The sequence below is a fragment of the Serinus canaria genome, chromosome 17, assembly GCF_022539315.1.
Source record: "Serinus canaria isolate serCan28SL12 chromosome 17, serCan2020, whole genome shotgun sequence".
Classification (NCBI taxonomy): domain Eukaryota; kingdom Metazoa; phylum Chordata; class Aves; order Passeriformes; family Fringillidae; genus Serinus; species Serinus canaria.
This window is the reverse complement of record NC_066330.1, coordinates 11,036,967-11,062,368: the sequence shown is the minus strand read 5'-3', so window position 1 is coordinate 11,062,368 and position 25,402 is coordinate 11,036,967. Positions and strand designations below refer to the sequence as shown.

At 57.6% G+C, this 25,402-nt stretch overlaps 5 protein-coding genes across 19 annotated transcripts in view; 2 read left to right on the top strand and 3 right to left on the bottom strand.

Annotated features, from left to right (window-relative positions):
* Positions 1-1,902: 1,902 nt before the first annotated feature.
* On the top strand, positions 1,903-13,379 carry ENTPD2 (ectonucleoside triphosphate diphosphohydrolase 2). 2 transcript variants are annotated; one of them, XM_009093547.4, is made up of 9 exons: positions 1,903-2,065; positions 8,080-8,197; positions 8,688-8,838; positions 9,462-9,621; positions 9,714-9,941; positions 10,261-10,527; positions 10,718-10,837; positions 11,115-11,249; positions 12,243-13,379. In XM_009093547.4, exons 1-9 carry the CDS (start codon positions 1,955-1,957, stop codon positions 12,441-12,443), a joined length of 1,491 nt encoding a protein of 496 aa, XP_009091795.1. In that variant the 5' UTR covers positions 1,903-1,954; the 3' UTR covers positions 12,444-13,379. The 2 variants fall into 2 exon arrangements, with proteins under 2 accessions (XP_009091795.1, XP_018773473.1); XM_018917928.3 differs by lacking the exon at positions 10,261-10,527.
* Positions 13,380-14,878: 1,499 nt separating this feature from the next.
* On the bottom strand, positions 14,879-16,636 carry TMEM141 (transmembrane protein 141). Of its 4 annotated transcripts, none has more exons than XM_018917930.2 (5): positions 16,490-16,636; positions 16,319-16,385; positions 16,124-16,207; positions 15,816-16,028; positions 14,879-15,191 (listed from the first exon to the last, which is right to left on the bottom strand). In XM_018917930.2, exons 1-5 carry the CDS (start codon positions 16,634-16,636, stop codon positions 15,112-15,114), a joined length of 591 nt encoding a protein of 196 aa, XP_018773475.2. In that variant the 3' UTR covers positions 14,879-15,111. The 4 variants fall into 4 exon arrangements, with proteins under 4 accessions (XP_018773475.2, XP_009091794.4, XP_030086735.2 ...); XM_009093546.4 differs by having other exon boundaries at positions 15,816-15,947; XM_030230875.2 differs by having other exon boundaries at positions 15,816-15,941.
* On the top strand, positions 16,598-18,967 carry PAXX (PAXX non-homologous end joining factor). 3 transcript variants are annotated; one of them, XM_030230874.2, is made up of 7 exons: positions 16,598-16,695; positions 16,777-16,837; positions 16,964-16,998; positions 17,126-17,316; positions 17,851-17,922; positions 18,384-18,477; positions 18,589-18,967. In XM_030230874.2, exons 1-7 carry the CDS (start codon positions 16,610-16,612, stop codon positions 18,626-18,628), a joined length of 579 nt encoding a protein of 192 aa, XP_030086734.1. In that variant the 5' UTR covers positions 16,598-16,609; the 3' UTR covers positions 18,629-18,967. The 3 variants fall into 3 exon arrangements, with proteins under 3 accessions (XP_030086734.1, XP_030086732.1, XP_030086733.1); XM_030230872.2 differs by having other exon boundaries at positions 16,777-16,998; XM_030230873.2 differs by lacking the exon at positions 18,384-18,477 and having other exon boundaries at positions 16,777-16,998.
* Positions 18,968-19,246: 279 nt separating this feature from the next.
* Positions 19,247-22,583, bottom strand: CLIC3 (chloride intracellular channel 3). The gene is made up of 6 exons (XM_018917929.2): positions 22,488-22,583; positions 21,524-21,633; positions 21,048-21,173; positions 20,802-20,908; positions 20,320-20,495; positions 19,247-19,990 (listed from the first exon to the last, which is right to left on the bottom strand). The coding sequence occupies exons 1-6, from the start codon at positions 22,521-22,523 to the stop codon at positions 19,829-19,831; spliced, it is 717 nt and encodes a 238-aa protein (XP_018773474.1). The 5' UTR covers positions 22,524-22,583; the 3' UTR covers positions 19,247-19,828.
* Positions 22,584-22,942: 359 nt separating this feature from the next.
* The window catches only part of ABCA2 (ATP binding cassette subfamily A member 2), a 34,464-nt gene continuing 32,004 nt past the window's right edge, over positions 22,943-25,402 (bottom strand). For all 9 annotated transcript variants that reach the window (XM_018917921.3, XM_050980957.1, XM_050980955.1 and 6 more), the window contains one exon: positions 22,943-25,325. In XM_018917921.3, coding sequence (XP_018773466.2) covers positions 25,290-25,325 — 36 coding nt within the window. In that variant the 3' untranslated portion in view covers positions 22,943-25,289. The remainder of the gene's footprint in view (positions 25,326-25,402) is intronic.

Here is a 25,402-nt window from a genome sequence, read left to right as displayed (position 1 = left end):
CCTTGGGGCTGGAAAGAGGCCAGCAAAAGGGACTCCATGAAGAGGAGGAGCAGCCCACCCTGGGAAGGGAAGGGATGTCAGCCCCCCTTTCAAAGCCACCCATGGACAGCCTGGGAATAGGATGGCCAAGTCTGTGCAAGACCAAGGTATGGAGGACACTCACATCTCCCAGGATGGGTCCCAACACAGCAAGGACCACCTGACAGATAGGAACTTGCTCCAAAGTCCCCAAAACCAAAAGAAGGATGAGGTGCAAGGGGACCATCCCTACTCCCACAGGGCTCCTCCAACCCTGTTTCTGCTCCCCACCATTCAGAAAAGAGATTTTTTTGTTCCTTTTTAGTCTTTGAAGACCTCATTGCCTGTCCATCTAAAGGTGAAGCAGGAGGTTTGAGAGAAGGATTAATCCAGAAAAGATCTCTCTATGATAATTCCTGTTGCAGTTGCACTGTACAGGATGGCAGATGACTGCCTCAGAAGGTGAGATGGGCAGCGTGAAGAGTCAATAATAGGCAGGTATTTTCCCCCTAGAAACTTAAGAAGAGTCAGCCTGGGAAGGCAGAAAGGCAGTGGAAATGATGCTGTGCTGAGCCTCAAGGACAGGACTGTGGTTTCCTGTGCCATAATCAGCAGCAGAAGCAAATTTTTTTTTCACATAAATTAATATAATGATGTATGGAATAGATTAACACGGATTTTCCAGAGTTAAGTGCTTAATAAATTGAAGTGAGGAGATAAACCCCTGCAAACAGACTCACAGCAGTCCTGCAGAGAAGCCCTGCTCCACAGTGATGGGCACTGCCAGGGTGAAGGTGGGGACAGCACTGGAGCTCATCCTCTGTGGGACTTTCAGCTGCAGAACCTGTGCAATGGAGTGGTGCATCAGGGCTGGAGGTTCCTGTACCACAAGCCCTGGGCAAAGGCTTAGCCCCATGAGCACCTCTGCACCCCAATACCACGGTGATGGGCAGGGAGCTCTGCAGAAGGTGCAATGGTGCAATGTGTGCTGTGCAGGGGTCAGCTGTGAGTGGCAGGAAAGCTCCTTGCTTCAAGAAAGTATTGAGGAGTGAGGCAGGCGTGAGGAGTCTCAGCTCACACCCGCAGTGTGAGGTTGTGACCCGCAGCCTGCAACCCAGCTGCTCTAGGAGCTGTGACCTCCAGCCTTCTCTCCTTGTTTATTATTTTGTTCACTGTTGTATCCCACTGCGTAAGCAAGCTGCAAATGTCCTTCTCAGCGGAAGGAACCAAACCTTCTTTGGCTCACTGCTCCCTATGCAAATGCATCACATTATTCACTCGTGACCATATTGAAAACAGCCTCAATATACATCTGGGCTCCTCAGGGCTGTCACGAAGTTCTTGTGATGATTAAAAGCAGGAACACAGCCACAGCTGTTAATCATTGTAGATGAGAGGTTCTTGGAGCTTTTCTGTATCTCAGGATGTTCCCACATCCTACTGAACCCATCGAAGGGCTAAGCCCTAGGGAGGGGGCCAGGATGGGGTTGAGCCTGGGGTCAAGGACCACGCCCGGAGGGGTAGATGGGGCTGATCCTATGGACACAAGCTGTGCCCAGGGAGGAGGGACAGGATTGGGCTGAGCCCTCTCGGTAACGGTGATGCTCGAGGGACAAAGCTGGTTCTGGGGCCGGGGCGGTACCGGAGGGGCCGGGCTGGGGCTGATCCTGGGCAAAAGAACGGTGCCTGGGAGAGGCAGATCGATTTGGTCCCGGGGCGGAGGGGGCAGGAAGATCTGAGTGCGGCTCCGGGGCAGCCGCAGGACTCGCAGCCCGGGCCGCCCCGCGCAGTGCCACGGAGCCCGGTGTCCCGCCCGGGTGGGCCGGGGCGGCGGTGACTCAGCCGGGAGAGGCGGGCGAGGAGGAGGCGGGGGAGGAGGAGCGGCAGGAGCCGCCGCCGCCGCCGCTGCCGAGCCGCTCACCTGCCCCGCTCCGCCATGGCCCGCCGCCTGGCCGCCCTGCTCCTGCTCCTGGCCCTCGGCTGCCTACTGGGCATCCTCCTCCTCCTCCTCGGCTCTGGGGACGCACGGGGCCCGCCGGGCTTCAAGGTGAGCGGGGCGGCGCGGGGGGACTGGGCGCGGAGTGGCGGCGGGCACCGGGAGGTCCTGGGCTGCCGGGGGCTGGGGGAGCCGCCGTGGGCACGTCGGTGTGCGGCATTCTCGGTGTGCGGGAATACTGGTGGGGGAGAGACGCCGGCATCAGAGGATCCCCAGCGTCACGGGAGGCGCCAGGGCTGAGGGGTCCCTCATCTGCGGGAAGGGTCGCAGGGAGCAGCCTCCGCCAGGTGCGCAGCGGCAGAGCTGCCCCAGTAGCGAGAGCCGTTGCGTGGCATCTCCGCTGCGGCATCCGCTGGCTGCGGGACCTTCGGCCGTCCATCCGTTGTGCCTTAGAACGTGCGCTTTGGGAGGGGAATCTGTTGGACACACTGAAAGACAGCGGCCCCCCAGGTCAGAGCAGCCGAGTCAGCATCTGCGGCTGCTCTGCCTGGCCCAGGGCTTCCTTGAGCACCCCAGCATCTCCCCGGGCTCCACTGCATTGCCTGAGCCAGTGCTGCTGGGTGACAAATGCACTTTCCTTTGAATACAAGCTGCTTTTAAAAAAATTTTTGTCATAAATTTGGATGATGAAAGAGGTTCCCGAACAATTTCTTGTTGGCCAAGTACTCCCTTTGTAGGACAAGTCTTTTGTTTTAAAATAGTCCCAGGCTCTTGTCCTGAAAAATATTTACTCTAAAACCCCCTTTTTCTCATCCCAAGCAATTTACTTGGAAACTTTCTGAGCCAGTCTGCATGCCAGATGTGCTGCTGCCTTCTCTCTGGGTTTGTCAGATGTAATGAAGACAAGCAGGCTTAGCCAAGATGACCCTTTTTGCTCTTAGTGTAACCAATTTTTAACTCCCTCTCTGTGACACCTTTCTTCTCCACCTGTTACCACACGCTGGGGCATCTTGGGCAGTGCCCTGAGCTGGTTTCAAAGTGGATTTTACCTTTTGGAACATGGAGGAATTAGATCAGTATGATCTAATATAAAATATGTAGCACTTGGATCAGCCTAGAAACCCTTTCTTCTTCCTGGTTCCAAGATGGACCTTTGGTTTCAAACCAAATTAATTTCCAGAAACTTTTTTTCTTGTGCCTTTTTTGATGCTTTTTCTCCCTCTGAGTGCTAGCACCTTCTAGTCTGCAGGCACTGCTGTGGTTTAGGGCCAAGCATCCCTGAACACCTACCTGGGTCCTGACCCTGCTCTGCACAAGGCCTGGCCCAGGGACTCAGTGCAATGAGGTCCAGCATGGTGTGTGCTTTGGTGTCCAGCAGTGCCTGTTCCCATGAGGCTGGCACCAGGAAGGTGCTGAGGACTTGCTTTCACACAGAGCCCAGTGCTGTTTTGAGAATGCAGAACTTTGTGTCATTTTAACTCAGCCCAAAAGATGCCCACGTGGTTTAGAGGTCGGTCCTGCCGTGGGAGACCCTGGGCACATCTTCTGATGGCCTGGACAAGATTAGGTCCTTGCTGACTCAGTCCATGTTAGCTGCTGGATAGTGCTGTTCACTGATGAGCTACAGCTCCACATTTTCCCTTTCCAGCTCCTTTGCATGGAATATAGCCCTAAGACTACCCTGGATTAGTTATCTTGTTGCTGAGGGGCTGATCCTTCCATCGTGGGTCTGCAGTGGAGGTCATGGCCTGACTGCCCTGAGCTGCTGCCTGCTCTTGACACCCCTTTTCTTTCTTCTTTTGGCAAATGTATCCCTGCAATTTCTATGTCCTGTGGCTGCTGCGGCTACTGCAGCAGGAAGGAAACCTGTCACAACTCACTGCAAACCTGAGTGCTACATGATCTCACCACCCTCCAGAAAGGCAGAATGGTGGGAGGCCAGGGATGAGCCCCTCACGCGACATGGGACAGCCTGGAGGGCCTGTGGGATGGGGGCTGGAGTCCTGGCATGGCCATGGAGCACAGTGCCAGGCAACAGCACATGGGACATTCTCAATGTCCCCATCTGCCTCCTCCTCTGGGCAGAGCCATACACTGATCAGGAGCTCCAAGCACTACTCATGGCCTTTGGGAACATGACAGTCTTCTGTGCCCCCTCTGCAGGGGCTTCAGGACTGAGCAGCCCTGACTGGGGTTGGCCTGAGTGATGTTGCATCGGGGCAGAGCCCTTGGGACCATGGGTAACTTAGGAGGCAGCAGAGATAGGGCTGGCATTGGAAAAGTGTGGGGCCACAATGGCGACCCGTCTGTGTCACCCCTGCCTGCCGCATCACCAGGGTCTGGTCAGAGGGTTCTCTTAGAAAAATCCCTGTGCCACCAGGAGATGCTGGTGTTTGGGACTGTCCCACATGCATGAGGCCCTGCCAAAGCCCTGGGTGCCAGTAGGCAAACATGCCGAGGCAGATGAGAGGGGTGATGGGCGCCAGGTGCTGGTGTGGGAGTGCGCCAAGGCATCCCTGTGTCATCCCAGCCCTCATTTGCAGTGTACTTGTTAGCAGGCACACGGCAGCTCAGCTGGCAGAGCTGAGGGCAGCACTTACACTGCAAATCACTATCAGGGTGGGCTTTTATCCTCCTTCCTGGGGCTTCCCACCTGTAGGGCCCCTGGAGCCCACCTGCCTATGTCCATGGCTCAGCCGTGACTCAGACCCACACACCAGCGCACTCTGGGGAATGTGGTGGCTCTGATGCCCAAGCCCAGGTTCTAGGCAGGGACAGAAGCTAAGACAGGGACATGATCTGGGGCCAGGGGCTGGCACCATTGCACTCCACTGTAAGGTGATCCCATTCATGATTTCTGTGTGAATGCTGGAGGCATGAGGTACCCTTGGGACTGGAAGAGATGACATTTCTTCATCACTGGGAACATACTAGGCTGCCCATGTCTGCCTTGGTGCCTTCGTGCACCATGTGCACAATTCTCACCCCTGCTTACCACTCCCAGGCAAGGATGTCTTCTCCACAGGGACAAGCTGGGTGCCAAATCCCGTGCCCTCAGGAGGGGCTGGCATGAAGCTGCGGTGACTCCTCTCCTGCTGGGGTGGCTGTGGGGTGAGCTGTGGCAGCAGTTGGCCAGGCACTGTCTGCAAAGGCAGCACCATCATGTTGCAGCACCTTACCTCAGCCAGGGCAAGCGCTGTTGTTGCCACCGCCTGTCGCTCACGCACCGGGGTCAGGGCAGGAACAGACGAGAGGCAGGATCATAGCAAAGGTGAAGAAGCGCTTTATTCAAAAGAACCGCGCGGTTTTTATAGAGCGGTACGATAGATTCTATTCTATTGGCTAACAAACAGAAACATCTTTCTCACGCACTGTCCTTGAGAGGAACGGAAAAACAAGGTGGAAAAACAAGGTAGAAAAACAGCACCTGCAAGTTGTTTATAGTCAACAGGTTATCACATCTTTCCAACTCCCTAAAATCTCTCACAAGCTGCTGTGAGAAACGCTTGCCGTTTCTCTCTCCCTGTCCCATGGCATCCACAACCGCCAAGGCTGGGGGACCCATGGGATTCCCCTCACCCACCACTACACACCTGCTGGCAATGGGCTGGGGGTCTAAGTGAAGATACCCCCACCCTGATCCACAGGTGTTGTCAGCAAAGGGCACTAGGATGTGCCTACATGCGCAGCCAGTTCTGCATCCTGCCCCAGCTGTCACCCCAACATGTCACCTCTGCATGGGGCTTGCTCTGGGTGTAGGCTCTGTGCTGCCTCTCATTGCCTGCACTTCCCTGGGCATGCAGTGTGGCATGTGTGCCCACGCACACCTATGCACACACCCCTCCTAAATGCACGTGTACACAGACACGTGCACCCATGTGCACACACATTGGCACATCTAAGTGCATGCATACCTCACCTGTGCACACCCACATGTAAGCACCCCCACATACCTGCATCCACACCTAAAGCTGCACACACCTTTGTATGCCCATGCACACACGCACAAACATGTGCACTCCTGCAGCATGTAGACCACATGCACACGGATATGCGTGCATATGTGCATACACATTTGTGCATCTCTTTACATGTGCAACTCCACCCCAGGTATGTACCCCCATGAATACATCCTGGTACCAGCTCTCCATGGGGTGGGAAGTGAGGCACAGCCAAGTGAGCCCTGCTGAATGCAGGAAGAAACCCTGGGAACCAGCCTTCCCCCTGTCACAGGTGGTGGGTCTCCTCCTGCTCGCCCTAGAGCCAGCCATGTGGCCATGTCCCTTCCTGCCATGGGGTAAATCTGGCATCCCCGGCATTCCCCTCCCAGGCTGACCCCACTCCTGGTGGGTGGCACCAGGTATCCCTGGCACTGCAGGTCATCCTTATTGTTTCATACTACAGCATCTCTCAGCCCTTGCCACCATGTAGATATCCCTGTCTCCAGCCTTGTCCCTCTCTGTGGACTTCAGCCCCTCCATGGCATCTCTGGGCTGGAGACTATTCCTAGGGTCTTGGCTGCACTCAGCCCCAAGTTTGGGGATGACCTACCCATGCTTTCCTGATGGGGACAGCCTTGTCACCCTGCTCCTGCTAGTGTCACTCCAAGTGATACCTGGGGTAATGCAGGGCCTTGTAAGCAAACCGGAGACATCTGCATGGTGACTACAGAGGGCGTGGGCGCATGTGCCACCGAGGTGGACAGAGGGGGTCCCCTAGGGCTGGACCCTCCTCAGACTCTCCTGTGCTTGGTCAGTGACTGTTCACTTGGGGACACAGGGGTGACGGGATCCCAGGAAGGCAAGGCAAGGCAGAAGTTGCTCTGGCAAGAACGGACGGGGGTGCCACGTGCTGGGCAAAGAGAGTGTTGAGAGCTCTCTAAGCCTGCCCGGAGCACTCACACCAGCACCCAGCCCAGGAGGCTGGGGAGAGGTGTTGGGGGATTGTCAGCCTATTTCCTCCTCTCTGCAGTGTTTGTCAGGAGTTGAAGCTACTCCACTACTCCAGCCTGGCCACAGAGGGGGATCCTCTGCTAGATTGTAGCTTTTGGCCCAGGGCACGAGCAAATCACCAATCACTGGGCAAGTCTGGGAGGGTCACCACGTGAGATGGTCCTCTGAGGGAGCAGGAGGTACTACTGGTGCAGGGCCATGGGTTCATGGTGTAATTGAGGCTACCTATAAGTGGGGACCTCGGGTGTCCTTGACATTTCTGTTGCCTGAGCTGATGAAAATCAGGTGATAGGGACGGGGGTAGCATGGGGCACCCATAGCAGGCAGGGCTGGGGTGGCTTCTGGGCAGGGAGAGGAACTGCCTACTCCAGCCCTTGGCTGTATTGAGTCTGGGTAGGGCAGGAGCAGACAGACTCATAGGAGGTTTAAGCCTTAGATGGCTTCACCCCAGAGATGCTCAGTTGGGGTGGTTCTGTCTCCTGCCTTGCTTTCCCCCCATACTCACAGCCCTGAGGGGGCACAGTGGGGGCCAGTATAGGCAACCCTGAGACTATGGGCAGCAGGGGTCAGGCAGAGGGCTAAGCCCAGGGGTGCTGCAGGCAGCATGTATGGTGTCCCCTCCCTGGGAGCTGGGTAACCTTGTTTGGCAGGAGGAGCAGGGTTATTTATAGCCAGAGAATAGCCCAGCCATACAAGGGCAGAAGGGATGAGGGGCCTGGCTGCCCTTCTTTGGCCAAGAGCATCCCAAGGAGCCATTTCAGGTGTCTCTCCCCATCACCAGTCCCAGGGACCAGCTAGCATGGCTCAGCAGGCAGCCAGGAGTGATGGGAGCCTGCAGTGCGGGAAGAGCCCCCTGAGCTGCACTCAACGGGGTCCCTTTACCCAAAAGCTAGAGTCCCTGTGCTGTTCCAAATAGCATTCCAGAATGGCCAGTATCCCACTCCCAGTCACATGCCAGGCAGTGCCCTCTTTAGGCAGGTGTGGGCCCAGCAGTGCCAGGCTGGGCTGAGCAAAGCCTGCCTCTGCCAGATGATACTCCGGAGCTGCTGGGCACTGACAGGGTAGGAGTGTGGATGGGTTGTGCACTGAGCCCCAGTGCCTTCCCTTGGTAAGGGCTGGAGCACCCAGGGGACCTTCAGCCTCCAGGCCTGACCCACTGCCTTCCCCCTGCAGTATGGCATCGTGCTGGACGCTGGGTCCTCCCACACCGCCATGTTCATCTACAAGTGGCCTGCAGACAAGGAGAATGACACCGGGGTGGTCAGCGAGCACAGCATGTGTGATGTGGAGGGTAAGAGCTTGCCCTGGTCAGGGGCTGGTGGCGGTGTCTGTTGCATCCCTGTGGCAGGGCAGCATGGTGTGAGTGCCCCTGCCATGCCCAGCTGCCTCCCTCTGTATTCACCAGTGTAGTGATATGTTCTAAAGGGTTCAGCTCTATTCCTAAAATGTCTCCCAACTCTCCCCAAGGCTTGCAGCTGAGCATGCTTTGGTTTGTCTTTTCCTGGCAGGTACTGAACCACCAGGGAACAATCCAGCTCCCTGCCTAGCCCAGTGAGGAGCCAGGGTCAGTTTTTCACACTCCATTTTCCAACCTTTCCCAGACTGTCAGCCAGCAGAGAATGCAGCGTGGGCAGAGAGATGTGGCTGGCCCCTGGATGGCTCCATGCCCATAGAAAACTGCCTTTTGGAAAGCCTGGAAGGGGCAAAGCTGCTCACTAGGCATTTTTCCACTGAGCATCATCTCCTCACCAGCAGGGAGCAATGCTTTTTCCTCTTCACAGGTCCTGGCATCTCCAGCTACAGCTCAAACCCTCTGGTGGCTGGGACAAGCCTGGAGCACTGCCTGAACCAGGCCCTGAGAGATGTCCCCAAGGAGAAGCACGCGGGCACCCCGCTTTACCTGGGCGCCACGGCTGGCATGCGTCTGCTCAAGTGAGTGCTCAGGGGGGCCCTGTCGTGCCACTCTGAAATGCCAGCTTGCCACATACAGCAGGGGTGGAGATGGTGAAGGATGGCTGAAGTGTTGCCCTTTTGCTGGGCAAAGCTCTTGACCACCCACCTGCCCAGTGCTGTGTCCCCTGCAGAAGTGGTTCTGCCTTTTAGAGCAGAATATACTCTGCAGGGCACAGCCAGCACAGTGCTAGCGAGGGCTGGTGGAGGGGCCAGCACCAGGATAACCCACCCAGACTTTTTGGATGCTAGGAGGAAAATCCCTTGCACCCACTGCGAGCCTGATGGGACACAGTGAGAATAATAACCTCTCAAAAAGCACACGGGGGAGGAGTCATGCTCCCCTCACTCAGCCCAGGCAGGATGAATTCCATTGTCCCAGCAGGGAGGAGCACACTTCATTCCTGCTACCTGCCTCCTCCAGCAGAGCCAAGGGGAATTAGGTAGTGTTTTTTGGGACATTCCTTATGAGTACCCAGGCAAAGGTTCACCTCTCTCCTGGGCCCTGCTATGGCAGTGCTGGCCCTCAAGGGCCGTTGGAACAGGAAGGGCTCTGCAGCACTGTGGCACAGGTCTGTCACTCCGCCCTCTCACCTGGCCCACAGCATTGCGGACCCACAAGCGTCGGATGCTGTCCTCAGAGCTGTAGCAGCCACACTGAAGACATACCCCTTTGATTTCCGGGGAGCAAAGATCCTGTCAGGGGAAGAGGAAGGGGTCTTTGGCTGGGTCACTGCAAACTATCTCCTTGAGAACTTCATCAAGGTGAGTAGAGGATGGTGACATCCAGTGAGATGGCTGTGGTGGCTGCACAGCTCCTCATACGCTTATGCCTGCTCTTATCCTCCTTGGCTCAGCGAGGATGGCTCGGAGAATGGATCCAGCCTCAGAAGAAGACCCTCGGGGCCATGGACTTTGGAGGTGCTTCCACACAAATCACCTTTGAAACCAGGGACACAATTGAAAACCCCAGAAATGAGGTGATGCTGAAGTTGTATGGCCAGGCATACAAAGTGTACACGCAGAGCTTCCTCTGCTATGGGAGGGACCAGGTCCTCAAGAGGCTGCTCTCCAAATTCCTCCAGGTACAGTGTGTGCTTGATGTGGATGCTGGCTGTCATGACCCCACAGCTGCCCCCTCACCTCAGTGTTTACACTGTCCCCTCAGCCCTGGACCAGCTGCACACCATTACCAGCCAACCTGGGTTTTGCCCCCAACCCTTTTCTGTGTTCCCAGGGCTTTCTCCCACAGTCTCCATTAGATGATGCAGCTCTTGGCTAGAGCCAAGACACCCCAAGCCATTTTGAGACACTTTTGTCAACTGCTCTGTGTCTGGCTGCTCAAGCTCTGGGGATGCTGTGCTGTGCACAGCTCATGCACCCCATGTGTCCCTCCTCTGGCAGGCTGAGAGCTACCAAGAAACTGTCTCCCATCCCTGCTGGCCTATGGGCTACAACAAGAGCCTGTTGCTGAGCAGCATCTATGACAGCCCCTGCACAGAGAAGGAGAGGCCAAGCCTTGCCCTCAACACCATTGTTACCTTGGTCGGCACTGGGAATGGGAACCTCTGTACTCTGCATGTCAGCAAGCTCTTTGACTTCACCAACTGCTCCTTCTCTCACTGCTCCTTTGATGGTGTTTTCCAGCCGAAGGTTTCAGGAAACTTCATTGTAAGTCCCATAAGAGGAGGGTGGTGACTCAGCTGCTGGCTGGGCAGCTCCCCAGCATCATGTGGCAGCAAATTCAGACCCCCAGCTCTGCAACAGCAGTTGTTGGTGCCCACCATATTGGCCAGAGTGTCTGCTCATGATTAGAGTTTACTCCAAGCCTGTCTCACAGCTGCTCCTTTCCCTCCATCAGGCCTTCTCTGCCTTCTTCTACACGGTGGATTTCATACAGACTGTGATGGGAAGACCCGTGCACCTGCCCAGCGACCTGAAGGATGCTGCAGAGACCATCTGTACCACTAGCTGGAGTGAGGTGGGCTCCCTGGGCAGCATGGGAAGGAGGGGGCTGCTTCATGTGGGGTATCACCCAGGCTTTGAGAGAAGCCCTTGGAGGTCACTGGGTTTCCTGGCACCAATGGAGTAGGGGGAAGGCAATTGACGGCTCCTACATGGGACTGGGAGAGGGCTCAGGTGGGTAGGGGTAGCCTTGGCCTCACAGATGCAACCACCCTGAGCTTCAGGCCACAGACACAAGCCTGGCCATTGCTGGCTTGACCTCTCTTCTCTTTCCCTCTGTGCATCCCACCCAGCTGCTCCTGAAAGCCCCGAAGCTGGAGAAAAGGCTGCCAGATTACTGCGCTGTCAGCACATTTGTGTATTTGCTCACCACCAAAGGCTACAACTTCAACAACCACTCCTTCCCCAACATTGCCTTCCAGAAGAAGGTGGGTAGCACCAAAATACATCCCCATCCCATGGTATCTCTTTGGAGTTAGGCCAAAGAACCCTGCAGGAGAGATGAACCCACACAGATAAAGAGTGAAGCAGAATCAAGGAAGATCTCAGTGAACAGGGGCAGGATGGAACTCTCATTTTTTGGAGTGATCTCCTAGGGGATGGAAACAAATGAGCTGAGCTGGCTGTTGGGGTGGTCATGGGATCAGGTCCTTCAGCCCTTCCGTGGCCCTCAAGCCACCAGCCATCCCAAACAATGCTTTGCTGAGGCTTTTTGGGAAGTTACCTCAGGGCAGGAGGTACTTTTGTCTGCACACGCTATGGGATATGTAAGGAGATCAGGACTGGCCTGAGCATATACCCTTTTGCTCCCAGGGGATGAGCCCAGTTCAGCACAAGATGGACACTGCTCTGTCCCTGGGCTGGCTGGACTTGTGGGCAAGCAGAGGCTCAAGGGGGCTGTGGCTTCCCCCGCACTCTTCTCCCTTGGGCTAAAGCTGTCCCAGAAAGGTCTGGAGCACAAGTCTTATGAGGAGCAGCTGAGAGAGCTGGGGAACTCAGCCTGGAGAAAAGGAAGCTCAAGGGGGACCTTCTCACTCTCTATAACACCTTGACAGGAGGTTGTAGGCAGGCAGGGGTTGGTCTCTTCTCGCAGGTAACATGTCACAGGACAAGGAAATGGCCTCAAATTTTGCCAGGGGAAGTTTCAGTTATATTTTAGGAAAAATTACTTCATGGAAAGTGTGGTCAGGCATTGGAACAGGCTGCCCACGGATGGGGTAGTTACCATCCCTGGAGGGATTTAGAACATGTGCAGATGTGGCACTTGGTTTAGTGGTGGCCTTGGCAGTGCTGGTGTTATGGGTTGGACTCCATGATCTTAGTTGTCTTTTCCATCTTCAGTGATTCCACAATTCCATGGTCTCCTGAGGCCCATACAGCTGGGCTGGCTGGATGGTGACCATGCCATGGTGTTTCCACAGGCAGGAGAAACCTCCATTGGCTGGGCCCTGGGCTACATGCTGAACCTCACCAACATGATCCCGGCAGAGAACCCCTCCTCCCACAAAAGCATGCTGTACAATTACTGGGTCATCCTCATCCTGCTCTTCGTGGTCACCACCCTGACATCCCTGGTGACTGCCATCTGCCTGCTCCGGCACAGCAAGTCCAGCATAATCTGATGGCAGGGACAAGGTGGGCCATATCTGCAGGACCAGAACCATCCTACCTGCTGGAGGCTCCCTGCTCTGAATGCTTGGGATGTGGCAAGTGCTCAATGTCCTCCTCCAAAACCTGACACTATCCAAGAAGAATAGCTGTGTCCTTTTGCCTTCCCTTTGCCCTCAAGCTGCAGGAAAGGAAGGACAGAAGAGAATCACTGGCCCTGTGGGAGAAAGGCTTAAATGTTTCCCTGCACTACTCAGGGATGGACCCCAGAGCAGGCTTGGAAATGGGACATTCAGAGCTAGGGCATCTTCCTGCCACCAGAGCTGAGCTGAACTGAGCCAATGAGCCCAAGCAACAACAGAATTAATTGTCATATGTATGAGTATGAATGGGGAATATTACTTACACTAGTCCTTATAGCCAACCTCACTAGCCTGTCCCTGGAGCATCAGCCCTGTCTCCTTGGGGAGCTCCAGGCATCAGCTGAAGCTCACGTTGTCTTTCTGTCTGATGTACAAACCCCAGAGACCTTCCTGAAGGTAAGGTCTTTTCCTTGGCCATTGACCTCAGCTTTGGGTAAGGACTTAGCAACAACCACATGTGGGAAGATGGCAGCTTCCAGGTCCCACTTCAACAACCAGACATGATGCCTTCACTACCCCCATGGTTCCTATGCCAGACTTGTTTTTGCCACATCCAGAGACTCCTGCACACCCCAGTTCCTGCAGCTCTGTGGTGCACGGCCATGCTGGCACAGAGTCGACAGGCTCCCACACTGCGGGGCTTTGCTCTGCACTGGGATTTGAGCCTGGCATCACCCCACACCAGGCAGCTAGGAGGATGAACCTTCATTTCCAATTGAGTAAGAACAGGGATGTACAAGAAGGTGAAGAAGGTTTGGTTTTGCTTGATTTTTTTTAATAATCTGAAATAAACCTTTGTAACCACTACTATGGCTCAGTGGCTTGTGATCAGCAAGAGGCAGTTCAGCCTGGCTGTCCAATGGGGGCAGAACCCCTCAGCCCCATCCACAGGTCAGGCTCTGCCCAAAGGTCTCAGCCCTTGCAGCCTGTCCAGTGCTGAGACACCGTCACAGCTCTGTGCTCTACCAGCCTGGAGGTGACCTCAAATAGACCAAGGTGGGCTGGAAACCTCATGCCAGACCCAGGCCTACCTGGAGGTGGAGGATTCCAGCCAGCCACAGTCACCAAGCTTGTGCTTCCCCAGTGCTGGAGGTACAGTCACCCCAAAGCCAGGAGCAGGCAGCTCAAGCTGTCTCTCACTGCCACAGCCCCCAGCAAAGCAACCTGCCAGCAGCCTCCACTGCCAGGGCCTAGCTCTGGTGCTCAAGGGCAGCAGCAAAGCAGCTCACATTTGCTGCTGCAGTCACTGGCAGCTCAGACACCAGGACACACATCACAGTGCTCAGCAGCTGCATGGGACTGGTCCAAGCTCTCCAATCCTTTGGGAAGTCTCCCCCTGCCCTGCAAGTTCCACAAACACTAGAGAGGAGTGGCTGCAGGGAGCTGCAGTTTCTCACTGCCCTCTTTGCTCCTGCTGGCGGCACCAACTCTGCTCCATGGGTTTGCTCGCTCCCCAACACCCTTTCCTGCTCCAGCTGAACTCCTGGAATACTATGCTTGACTTAACATACCTGTTCCCCGCAGCACTTTGCTTTCAGCTCTTCCATTGGCTGCTCCCCATTTCTCTGCACAGGGCAAGCCCGATTCCAGTTCAGAGGATGCTGTGAACCTCCAAGCCCAGCTTCCTCCCCAAGCTCATCTCCTCAGCACAGGGACTCCCTCCTGTGGTGACGTTCAGGGCCTGTCTATGTACCTCACACGGTTCCTGAAGCTGAAACACTGCTCTAAGAACCTGGGCAGCTCCCTGAAATCAGGTTGGGTTTCATCTTCTAAGAAATTCAGCTGCAGCTGAATAAGAGCTGGACGTCCACTAAAAGCAGAAAATTGACCTAGTCAAGACTTGGAGTCTGACATGGAAAAACTCTACATGCCCCACTGTGTGCATGGGATTACCTTGCCAAGTAGTTATGGATGTGGATGGACAATCTGGGACTAGCCAATGACAGGTGAGCACTGCAGAGAGGGGCCCTGGGCACATGGTCAGCTCTGTTGCAGGGGAAGGGGACACCCCAGAGGCCACCCAGCTGTGGGACTCAGCTCAGGCCTGTTCAGGTAGATATGACAAGCCTTGCTGCTGTGGTGGAAGGGACATGGGGACTGGCTGGGCTCAGAAAACACAGCAACAGCTCTACCCTCACAACTTAGCCCAGACTTGTCTGCACCTGCACTCTCAGAGCAATCCAAGTACTGACTGCAACTGCCATCACCACAGAGGGACCAGAACTCTCTGCTCCAGCATTCACAGCAGAGGTTGCCTCAGGCTGACATTCACCACCTGCTCTGCCCTTCACCTCATCCACAACAAGTGCATTCAGCTCTCAACTTTAATTGTACCCCCAGTGCGAAGTTCAGAGGCCTTGGGGCAGGCAGCAATCCCTGAGGTGCCTCCACCACGCTTGCTCTGGCAGGATCAAGTCCTCTGAGCTTTCCAGAAGTGTCACCAAGCCCACCACCCTCACAGGCAGCATGGGCAGCATCAGGTTGGGCAAACAGGAAGGGGTGAAGTGAGACACAGACACAGCAGGCTATGCTCTGCTGGCTAGTCCACCACGTCACCATACCTGTTCTTCCTCACCAGTGTTGCAGCGCCGTCCCCGTCTTCTGCACTAAGGAGGTTTTCTGCAACAAGAAAGTACAAATTCCCTGGACCTCCAACTACCCTGGTGGATTTGCCAGGCATGGGCAAAGAATCACAGAGCCTTGGTGAAGCACATGAAGCCTCTTCAAGTTGGCCTAGATTTGGGAGCTCAAGGTATGTATGGGAGAAGGAAGCGAGCAGCAACAAGAATTGTCCACCAGTGGCTGTCTTGATGCCCCTCCAATTCCGCCCACCCTACTAGGCAGCAAATCCCTCCACACCTCAGTTGCTCTCTCTATCCCTTACCTTCTCCTTCCTCCTCCAGCAAATAAGCCTTTTGTGCTGGCTTTTGTGAATACCGAAAGCAGGCAGGGCAGAAGACAGCAGCAAGTGCACCCAGCCCACACCACCACCCCTGCTCAGGAACCCACTGTGCCAGGTGCACAGAGGGACAGGGGAGGCATGAAATTAAGTAAGGACTCCACCCACCATGGGTGCTCCTGCTCCCACCCCTTGGCTGCAGGGTGCCAGTGTGGGACTTATAATGAGATTTTTGGCAATGACATGGTCACCAGCTAAATTACAAGACAGCAAAGTAATTATTGCAGCAGGGAAGAAGCTAGCACAACAAGCTCAGGCAAAGCCGTAGGAAGATATGACTGTACCTGTGGGCTGAGACACCCCACCAGTCACGGCGAGCTCTTGTGGGGACTTGCCTGTCTCCAGATAAATCCAAAAGTTGGAGCATTTCTGCGTCTCGGCTCTGGTTACCACGTAGCTTCCGAGGGACCCTGTAGCTGGGGCGGCCGAGGTGCTCCTGGGAGTGCCAGCAGCACCACGGTGGGGACAGCACCTACTGCCCCGAACCCTCCTGAGCCCTGGGGACCGGGGCACAGGGAGGTGGCTGGAGCCAGAGTCGAGCCCCCATAACAGTGGCAAACACCCCTCTGTTCCGTTCGAGCTGGGCACTTACCGGCAGCCAACAGCAGGCTCCACTGCAGGCTGTATGGCAGCTTCTGCCGCGCCATCTTCTGCACCGCGAAGGCAGCCCCGCTGCCTGCCGAGACCGAGGCCGCGATTACCGGACATGGCCGGGACGTCCCCGCTGCCCCGTGGGAGCGGCCAAGAACAGCCCGGGGGATGCCGGGGTGGCTGGACCGGCCCGTACCTGCCAAGAAGGTGCCGATGCCCTTCATGAAGGCGTGAGACTGACAAGCCGCGTACTGCTGCAGCGCCTGCGAGGAAGCGTCAGTGTGAGGGCCGGAGGCCCACCCGGCTCCCTCAGTCCCGGGCCCCCCCGCACCCCCAGGCCACCCAGCACGTCCACCGCGGGGCGCACCGGGTGCTTGGCGGCCACATCATCCTCCACCCGCCGCACTCCCAGGTTCACCATGGCGAGGCTGCCGGGCCCGCCCCGGGGCAGGACCCGCCCCTGCCGCCCGCCCCTTCCGCCGCGGCCATGGCGGAACCTGCGGGGCCCTTCCATGTGCTCCGAAGCGGGACAGGCCGGTTCCTCTGTTACTGCGGACCCGACGGTGTCGTCTAGTGAGAGCGGGGCGGGAGAAGGAGCAGGTGGGCGGCTGGCGGGGGTCGAGCAGCCCCGGCCTGAGCTGCTTCCTCCCGCAGTGTGACCGACGCGATGGAGGTCTGGGCCGGGGAGCTCGGTGGCTGCCCGGCGCTCAGCTCTGTATGTACCGGGGGGGGACAAGGGGAGGCGGGAGAGCCCGGGGCTGAGACCGGCGTGCCGGCGGGGCAGGGATGGATCTGGACCCAAGGTAGGCCATGGACGCGCTCTCCTCCTCTCCCTCTGCAGCGGTGCCCGCCGGCGGAGCACGGCGCGATGCTCAGGTGGGTGCCGCCGCCCTGGGACTTCCCTCGCTCCGGGCACCCTCTCGCCCCGGGCTTCGCCCACCCTAGGCCCCACCTCGCCCAGGTCCTCCCTCTCTCCTGCGTCCCTTACCCCGGCTTCCCGCAGGGCCGCCCTGGGTCACGGGGCCGCTGCGCTGAGCCTGGGCCCGGCTTCGGCCGCGCTGCGGCTGCCGGAGGAGCCGCAGTGCCCGGCGGTGGCTCTCGCCCAGCTGCCCGCCGCCGAGGCGCGCAGCCAGCTGCAGGCGCTGGTCTTCGGCATGGCCGGCCGCATCGAGAGCCTGGAGAAGCGCCTGGAAGGTCCGTGATGGGTTTAGAAGAGGGGAGGGCTAGCAGCTCCTGCCACCTTCATGGGATCGTCACCCCCACCTAAAGTGCCCTAGGTGCCCCAGTTCAGCCGTAGCAGGAGAGGGCTTCACCCCAGGTGGTTTCTTCTCCGGTCCCAATAGACCGGCAGAAGAGCTGCTGCCCGTCACTTCCCTGTTCGGGCCGGCCCGTTCTCAAAGCTGGCCAGGGTCTGCACCAGACCTCCACAGGCAGAAGAGACCCTGCCTGGGCCGGGAGGACACAGTCGTATGTTTCTGTGTGGAAACACAGCCCTTGTCCTCACGGCCAGCATCACTATAGCATCCTGAATGTCAGAGTCACCATACAGATATCTTTGTCTGAGGGGTCTGGAAAGATTTTGGAGAAGCAGCAGTCTGGATGGAAGTGCTGAGAGGAGAATGGGGCTCAGTTTGGCTGTGAAGGGAGCTTACTGGGGAGGCTTGAAGTGCTGCATGTGGAATTGGGGGGCATTGTCACAAGCTTCAGCTCTGGCTCCTCTCTCAGTAGCAGTGGAGACGTTAGCATCTTCCTGCAGCCCTGAGAAGAACACTGCCCAGAGCCAGCAGCTCTTCCTGCCAGGTAGGCACTGCCAGGGGCACCTGTCCTGCTCCTGCAATATTTTGTCTTCTCCCTCCTGGAGGCTGCTGGTCCTGTATCCATGTGCTCTCCAGGACACTCTGAATGCCCTCATCTGTGGCTGCTGGCAGCCACCTGTTGTCCTGGTGCTCTTCCAGGCAGAGCAGGGGCAGGGCTTAGTGTGGTGGCTCTCAGGGTGTCTGGGATGCTCAGGTCAAAGGCTGGGCATTGCCAGCCTCAGAAGGAGGGCAGGCTTTCCTGTGCTTCCAGACTGGAGGCTGTGGTATATCCGTGGCTTCTTTTGGGAGAGGAGGCCAAGTCTGGCCCTTTCTTGCCCTCTGTGGCTGCTGGTCCTGCCAGGCTGGCCTCCCAGAGGTTCCCCCTGGTCGTGGAGGGACTGGCAGGGCTGCCAGACCTCCTGGGTAAACTGTAATCTGTGTCCTGCCTGTTCCTGACCGAGGCAGACCCCAGCCCCAGGAAGAGTAAGGCTTCTGGCTCAGCTTTGCCAGGCAAAAGGAAGGTACCAGGAGAGTCTCTCATTAACCCTGGTTTCAAAAGGTCAGTGCTGGGCCTGGATGCTGCTCGCTGGGCACCCTGTGGGCTCTGCTCCGAAGTTATGTGGCAGCAGGGCTTGGGGCTTGTGACTCTGATGTTTCCTCCATCTTCCAGCAAGAAGGCACCATCTGGAGTGAATTTTGAGGACTCCTGATGGGTGCTGTCCTGTGCCCTGATGACAGCCCTATGCACCCTTATGTCTGAGCGAGGAGGTGTCCCTGTTGTTCCGGACCTGCTGAGCTCCTCGACCCAGGAAGACAACAGAGGCAGCAGTACCTGGCAGCCACCCCTCAGCTTTCCCCTTTGGGGGAACAGATGGAGCAGAGGGGACACCAGCATGGTGGGTTTTTCCCCTGCAGCTCTTCCCTGGTGGCAGGGACCAGCTCCTGACCTCACTTACCTTGAACTGGTGGAGTTTGGATGGAGCTTTGATACCGTGGAATGGAAAGATCACCTGTGCTTTTCTTCTTGCCAGTAAAGGTGTTTTTAGCCAGCTGCTTTCTTTGGGTGCGTCTGTCCATTCTGCCTCTCCCTTTCAGGAAGCCTTGGGCTTGTTTCAGCTGAACCCAGATGTCTGGGCCTCAGAGAAGTTCCCTTCCCTGCCAGCTTTTTGCAAGTGGGCTGACAGGTGTGTGGTTAGAACCTGGCCAGCCCCTCTGGAGAGCTGGGACGATGGGCTCTGCCTTGCTGGGCACTGGGAGAGGATGAGGATGTCAGTACAAAGCCTTGTGAGGGAGGAGCTTCTGGGGTGGTCACTCCAGACTCAGACTGGTCTTACTTGCAAAGCTTTTATTGATTTCCAGGAACTCTGAAGCGTAGCATGGGCTTTCCCTGCTTCACAACCCCAAGTCTGTTGAGAGCTTCCTAACAGTGAGTTTTGGGGGGAAATGACCTGTGCCCATTGCCTGTGCTATGCCCCTCCAGCTCTGTTCGTAGGTCTCTATGGCTGTGCCAGGTCCTCTTACCTGGTGCAGGTGTGAGGGCACCCTGTGGTGCCTGCTGCCCAGGTGGGTGGAAGACTGTGCCAGCCTGTGCAAGTGGCAGCAGGGCAGCTTGTTGTCCCCAACTCTGCCCCTGCCCTCAGCTGGGCACAGCTATGGTGCCCATGGCTGTGCCCCTTTGCCCTCATCATGCTCGAGGGGCCACAGAGCTTGTCCTGGTTATGAGGAAGGGTAGGTGGCACAAGAGGGGCTGAGTGCACTGCAGATTGCTGCCAGCACCTGTGTGCCAGCGGAGGAAATTTGGGTGCGAGTGGCAGAGCTCTACTGAGCCCCTGCAGGCAGGGCCAGGGTGGGTGCTGACCTCCTGCCTGACTCCAGGCTTGGCCCTGCACCCACCAGGGCACGTCCCTGGCTCACTGCGGTGCCCGGACCACAGAACGATAGGCCTGTATAATCTCCTGGCTATTGGGGCAGGTGTATTTGAACTCCTTGGTTTCACTGGCACTGTTGAGGTACCGCCACACACCCTGCAGGTCCTTGGGGATCCCAAAGCGGCGGTAGTGCTGGCACACAACCTGTGGGTACAAACAGGGGAAACTTGCCTGACACTGTACCAAGGAGGGCTCTGCCACCAGGGCAGACACCAGTTGGAAAGGGTGGCAGGGAGCCAAGAACATTCATAGCACTGCACAGTGGAGGGCTGGCACTCGGGATGCAGAGTGGGCATCTGTGGGAGGGCATGGTGCTGGGCAGGGCTCCTAGGGAGAGGGATGCTGGGGGGCACGGAACTGAGAGAGCAACTGGGAACGGAGCAGGGACTTGCTGTAGGTACCAAGAGGAAAGTGAGAGCATAGGGATGCCAAGGAAAGGAGAAGGGCGTGGTGCTGGGATGCCCGTGGCTTACCTGAACTATGTTGAGCTTTGGCAGCAGGTTGCAGTCAGCCAGTGTGAGGTGGTCTCCATCAAGGAAATGGCGCTGGGAGACTCGGAGGTGGGGGTTCTGGGCCAGCTCGTGCTCCAGAGGGGCACTCAGGTACTCATCCAGCTTCAGCAAGGCCCGCAGCAGGCTCCGCTGCAGCGCTGCAGGGAGAGTGGCCAGGTCGCAGTACAGCCCTGCTCTGCTGTGGCCTCCTGCCAGCCCAGCCCCCCACCAGGTGTCCAGGCAGCACCTATCAGCCTGTTCCCACCTGGCTCAGGCTGGCACCTGCCTCTGCCCTCCCACAGAGGCCTGGCATAGCCATACTGGCCTGCGTAGAGAGGGCAGTGCCTGGACAGACCTGACTGTGGACAGGGTGGGGGGACTGAGAAAGCTCAGTGTGACCAGGCTAAGCTTTGGGGTGTGGCACCTGAGAGGTTGCATGGGGTGCTCCCCCACCCACTCCTCACCCTCATCCTGGGCAGGTACCGGGTTCTTGATGAAGGCAGAGAATTTGTGGAAAATGTCATTCCCAGCCAGGCTTGACACCGGGTACTGTGGGACCAGACTGGGGCACCTGTGGGGATATGGGCGCAGCTGAGGCAGGTACCAGAGGCTGACAGGCTCATGTGCTGTCAGCTCCCTCATGCCTCAGCTTGTCCTGCCCTTCTATAGGGGGACCCCTTCCTCCTCTCAAGGCAGCACCAGCCACTGACATGGGGGGGCCCAGCTGATCCTCCAGAAACTCCTCAATGGTGATGGTGTCGGTCTTGGGCTCGCCATTGTAGAGGAGGACAGGCAGCTGGGCACCTGGAGCGAAGTCCTTCAGCACATGCAGCGCCCTGTGGAAGATGGGTAAACCACTGATGCCTGGCATGTCCAGGGTTCTGCAGGGCACTGTGTGCCTGTGTGTTCATACTGTGCATGTGTCCCAAGCTAAGGGACTTCTGGTGGGCTGGTCCACAAGGTGGTGCCCTCAGGCCCCTCCTGCCTCAGTGTGTGGCCAAGGAAATACCTGCCAACCTCCTCCAAGCACCAATGGTCACCTGGGGAGGTACAAAAAGCTCCATGCATCCCATAGTGCCCCACCCTTCATATCCCTTCCCAAAGTGTTGGGGACCTACCAACCCCCCACCCTGCACATGATCCTGGCCCCAGGGCTGGCACCCCTTGGGAGGGGGCCACCACTCACCTCTTCACGTCCACAGTGGTGAGGGTGAAGGGCACTCCTTTGAGCAGCAGCACCATGAAGAGTCGCTGGCAGAAGGGGCAGTGGCCTACGGTCTCCCCATCCTCGCTTGCCTGTGGGCACAGAAGGAGAGATCAGCTGCCCTTTTGCCCTGGCATGGTCTCAGTGGAGTCTGCCCCAGAGGGTGAAGATGATAGGGCACATGCTCCAGCCCAGCCTGTGCTACTGTCCATGGCACTGCTATGCCTGGCAAGGTGCCAGCTCCTGGCCCCTGCCTGCTCGAAGAGCCTCAGTGCCACACCCCAGAGCAGCCACATGGCACAGCAAGTGCTGGCCCTGGCACCCTCTGGGGACAAGAACCTCCAGGCTGCCGTAGCCTCACAGTACCAGGGGGGCAAGGGCTTGAGAGCACTAGTGGCAGCAGGGGTGGCAGTAACGGAGGACAGTCCAGCAGCAGAGATGTGCCAGAGGAAGGTGACAGATACTGGTGGCCCTGTCAACCCCAGCCACAATCCCAGGTGAGCTCTGTCCTGGCCTGTACAGCCAGACAGACTGCCCTAGCCAGGTGCTGGCAGATGCTGTGGTGCCAGCCTGCTGGGCCCTGCTTTAGGGGGAACCCGGTCCAACCTCCCCAGGCTTAGCCCCCACAGGCCCTGTACCTGCAGGGCAGGAAGCAGCAAGCAGTGTGCCCTGGAGAAGAGCCCAAGCTGCCCACTGCCTGTTCTGCTGCCTATCCCCCCCACTGCCTGCTGTCCCCTGCCTGCCCTACTGCCTGTTGTCAGCCCCATTGCCAGCCCAGTGCCTGATCTGCTGCCCACTATCTGCCCCCCTGCCTGCCCAGTGCCCCACATCTTGGCACTGCAGTGGGCAAGCCCCCTGGCAGCCCAGCCACCCCACCACAGCACTGCCAGGGTTGGTTGCCAGAGCTACCAGTGGCCTGGGGCACTGACCTGAGGACCCCCCTCACCTTGACAAAGAGCTGGATTTGGGGTTTTTCGTCCATGCTTCGCGGCGGCTGCTGCTGCACTGCTGTACTCTGAGCGCCACAGCTGAAATCACGGCCCCTCCCAGCCCACATTCCTCCTCGGGGTGCACCCGCTCCCACCCACGCCTGGCCCCATGGCACAGACAGGACGCCCTGCCGTGGGGCCCTGCCACTGCAGCTGCTGCCAACCCCAGGCTGGTAATGCAGCTGGTGGCATTGCCAGCTGCTGCCACTCCTGCCTGTACCCCCAACCGCTCCACACTGCTTGAATGATGACAAGCACTGGGCACAGACTGGTGTTGTGCCCCAGCACTCCCTGCCCCTAGCAGGATCCTGCAGCCCCACCACGGGCACTGCCACTCTACTCCTCAGCCCAGGCCCTCCCAGGCACCCAGCCCTGCTATTCCCCCCATGCTCAACGACACGGCCTCAATGGATTCAGTTATTATTTTTTATTTAAAACAGTCATTATTTTCACATTTCATCTTCTTTTTGTTTGGTAGCAATATACAGGCAGCTCCAAGACGTCCCCACCCCCAGGGGCCCCACGCCTGGGGCTGAGCATGGCACTGGCACCATGCCCGCAGCTGGTGGCCAAGGACATGAAGGGGGAGGCAAGGCTGGAAGCAGGGCCAAACTCAATTAAGTGAACAGTGTTAAGGCAGCAGCCACCCCTGCCCTGGGGTGCTACCTTCCTGCTCCACCCTTGGACTGACTCTAGCACAGCAACTGTGCCTGGGCAGCACTAAGCCCATGGCAGGTAGGCCACCGTGGCCCCCCAGGCTGTGTGGGCACCTCCACTGACCCTAAGAAGCCATGCAAATAAATGATAGCATGGTGGCAGGGGGAAGACTGGGTAGACAGGGAAGACACTCTCTGACTGGGGTGCCAGTACCCTTCTGGAACCTGGAACAAGAACACAGTGTAGCAGGTATGGGGCAAGGATAAAGCCCAGAGCACAACAGCACTGCCCACCCTGGGGTGCCCCAGGGTGCCACCAAGGTGACAGCTGGGGATTCAGAGATGACAGTATCCCCTCTCACTAACGGCAAACTTTGAGCTGGCTTGTCCCCCAGCATCCCCCTGGGGAAGACAGAGTGTGGCCAGCATAGGAGCAGGGGCATGCTGGTGGGGGCTGCCCCCCTGTGCCCTCCAACCCATCCCAGATCCAGCCAGTTTTCCATATGCCATTAAAAAAAATTGTCTGAAAAATCTGAAAATAGAGCTTCTCCCAGTTTTCCCCCTATTGAAAATAGTGTATATTGTATCACAATCCGTAGCAGGCGGTATATGGGCCTGATAGGACCAGGGGGCATGGGGACAGTTGAGTTTAGAGCCTGCTCCTGTGCCCAAGTGGGGCCAGAGCCAGCCTCTCTCCCACCTCCCATAGAAGCCAGCTGAGGTGCCTGGTGCTGCTCAGGACCTCCAGCCAAGCCTGTGCCAGGAAGGCAGAGAGGGCAACAGAGAACACAGGGCAGACAGACCATGGCCGCTCCCCAGGAAGGTGCATAGCCACCCTGGGGGGTTGCCAAAGACTGTGCCGCGCAGCAGTGGGGGGGCGGGTCAGCATCACAGGCCGAACTCTGGGCACAGCTGCAACTTGTTGAGAGCTGCAGGCACCAGCCATGGTCCCTGTGGGTGACAAGGCAGCAGGACCCTCTGCAAAAAGGAGGGGCACTGCTGACTGAGGAGGTGTCTGCTGCTGGCCAATGACACTGCCAGTCCCACTACTGCAGTCCATCCTTCCCTTCCCACCACCCCAGGCACCACTGCCAGGCTGCTGGCACCCACCTGGACTGTCTTGACCTCGTACCTTAAGGCCTCCCCACCACCAGCTTCCAAAGCCAAGCTGGGGTGCTGCAACCCCTCTCCCAGTACCACGAGTGACCCAACAATAAGAACCTAGTGCAGCTGGTTCCTGTACAGGGCTGGACACTGAGGAACAAGTCTCAGGGCAAACGCAAAGTGGAAAGGGACACAGCAGAAAGGCGGCAGAGCTGCGGCAATGCCCTGTGATAGGGGAAGCAAGTGGTGAGGGCAGGCAGGAGGCAGGATCAGAGACTTGAGGGTGAGTGACATGATTAGGGGCAGAGGGGAGAAATAGCTGGTGCCAGCATGTGAAATACCCTGTGAAATACCCCTCTACACTGCCACGTGCCTCGGCAACAGCACTGCTGCCTGGGGACTAAGCCAGTGCCAAGGCCAGGCAGGGCCAGGGCGAACAGACCCCAGGGTGGGCAGGATGTACCAGTGAGGCCAAGACTCCCAGTGACATCCCACTGGTGACAGAAATCGGTTATGGTTGAAGGACCAGAGCACCTGCCCAGTGGTGCCCAGGGCAGCATCAGCCGGGGGGATGTGGAATCAGCCATCCTTCTTCTAGCTCTGTGGGGCCAGGCCTGGGGAGGTACCCACAGCCAAAGGTCTCCAGAGTGAGTGCAACACGAGTGTCCAAAGGCACTGCTCACAGGCCGCCTGTGTGTCTCTGCCCCAAAGTGAGTGGGGCTGGCAGTGCTGGCACCAAGCCATGTCCTTTCCTTCAGAGTCTCCATCCATGGCATGTTGAGGACCATGCCCTCAGCACCACGTGGTGATGCTGCTCCAGAGTTGAAGGGGGCAATAGCCACCTCAGTGGTGGCTTTCAAGGTCCATTCAGGCATTACTATACCCACTGTGTCCCCGCTGGCATGTGGCTCCAGCTGTGGCAACTCCGCTCCACGGGGCAAAGGGAGGGAAGAGGCCAAAAGGGTTTGGTGGCTTGACAATATGGTTGTCCCTGGGCTCTCAGCACAGCGTGTCCGTGTTGAAGGAGAGCTGAGCCTGAGCAGGGAGACAGGCAGGGCTCAGGGGCTGCCCACTTAGCCCGCATACCCAGAGCATCTGGGGCCAGAGTCTGG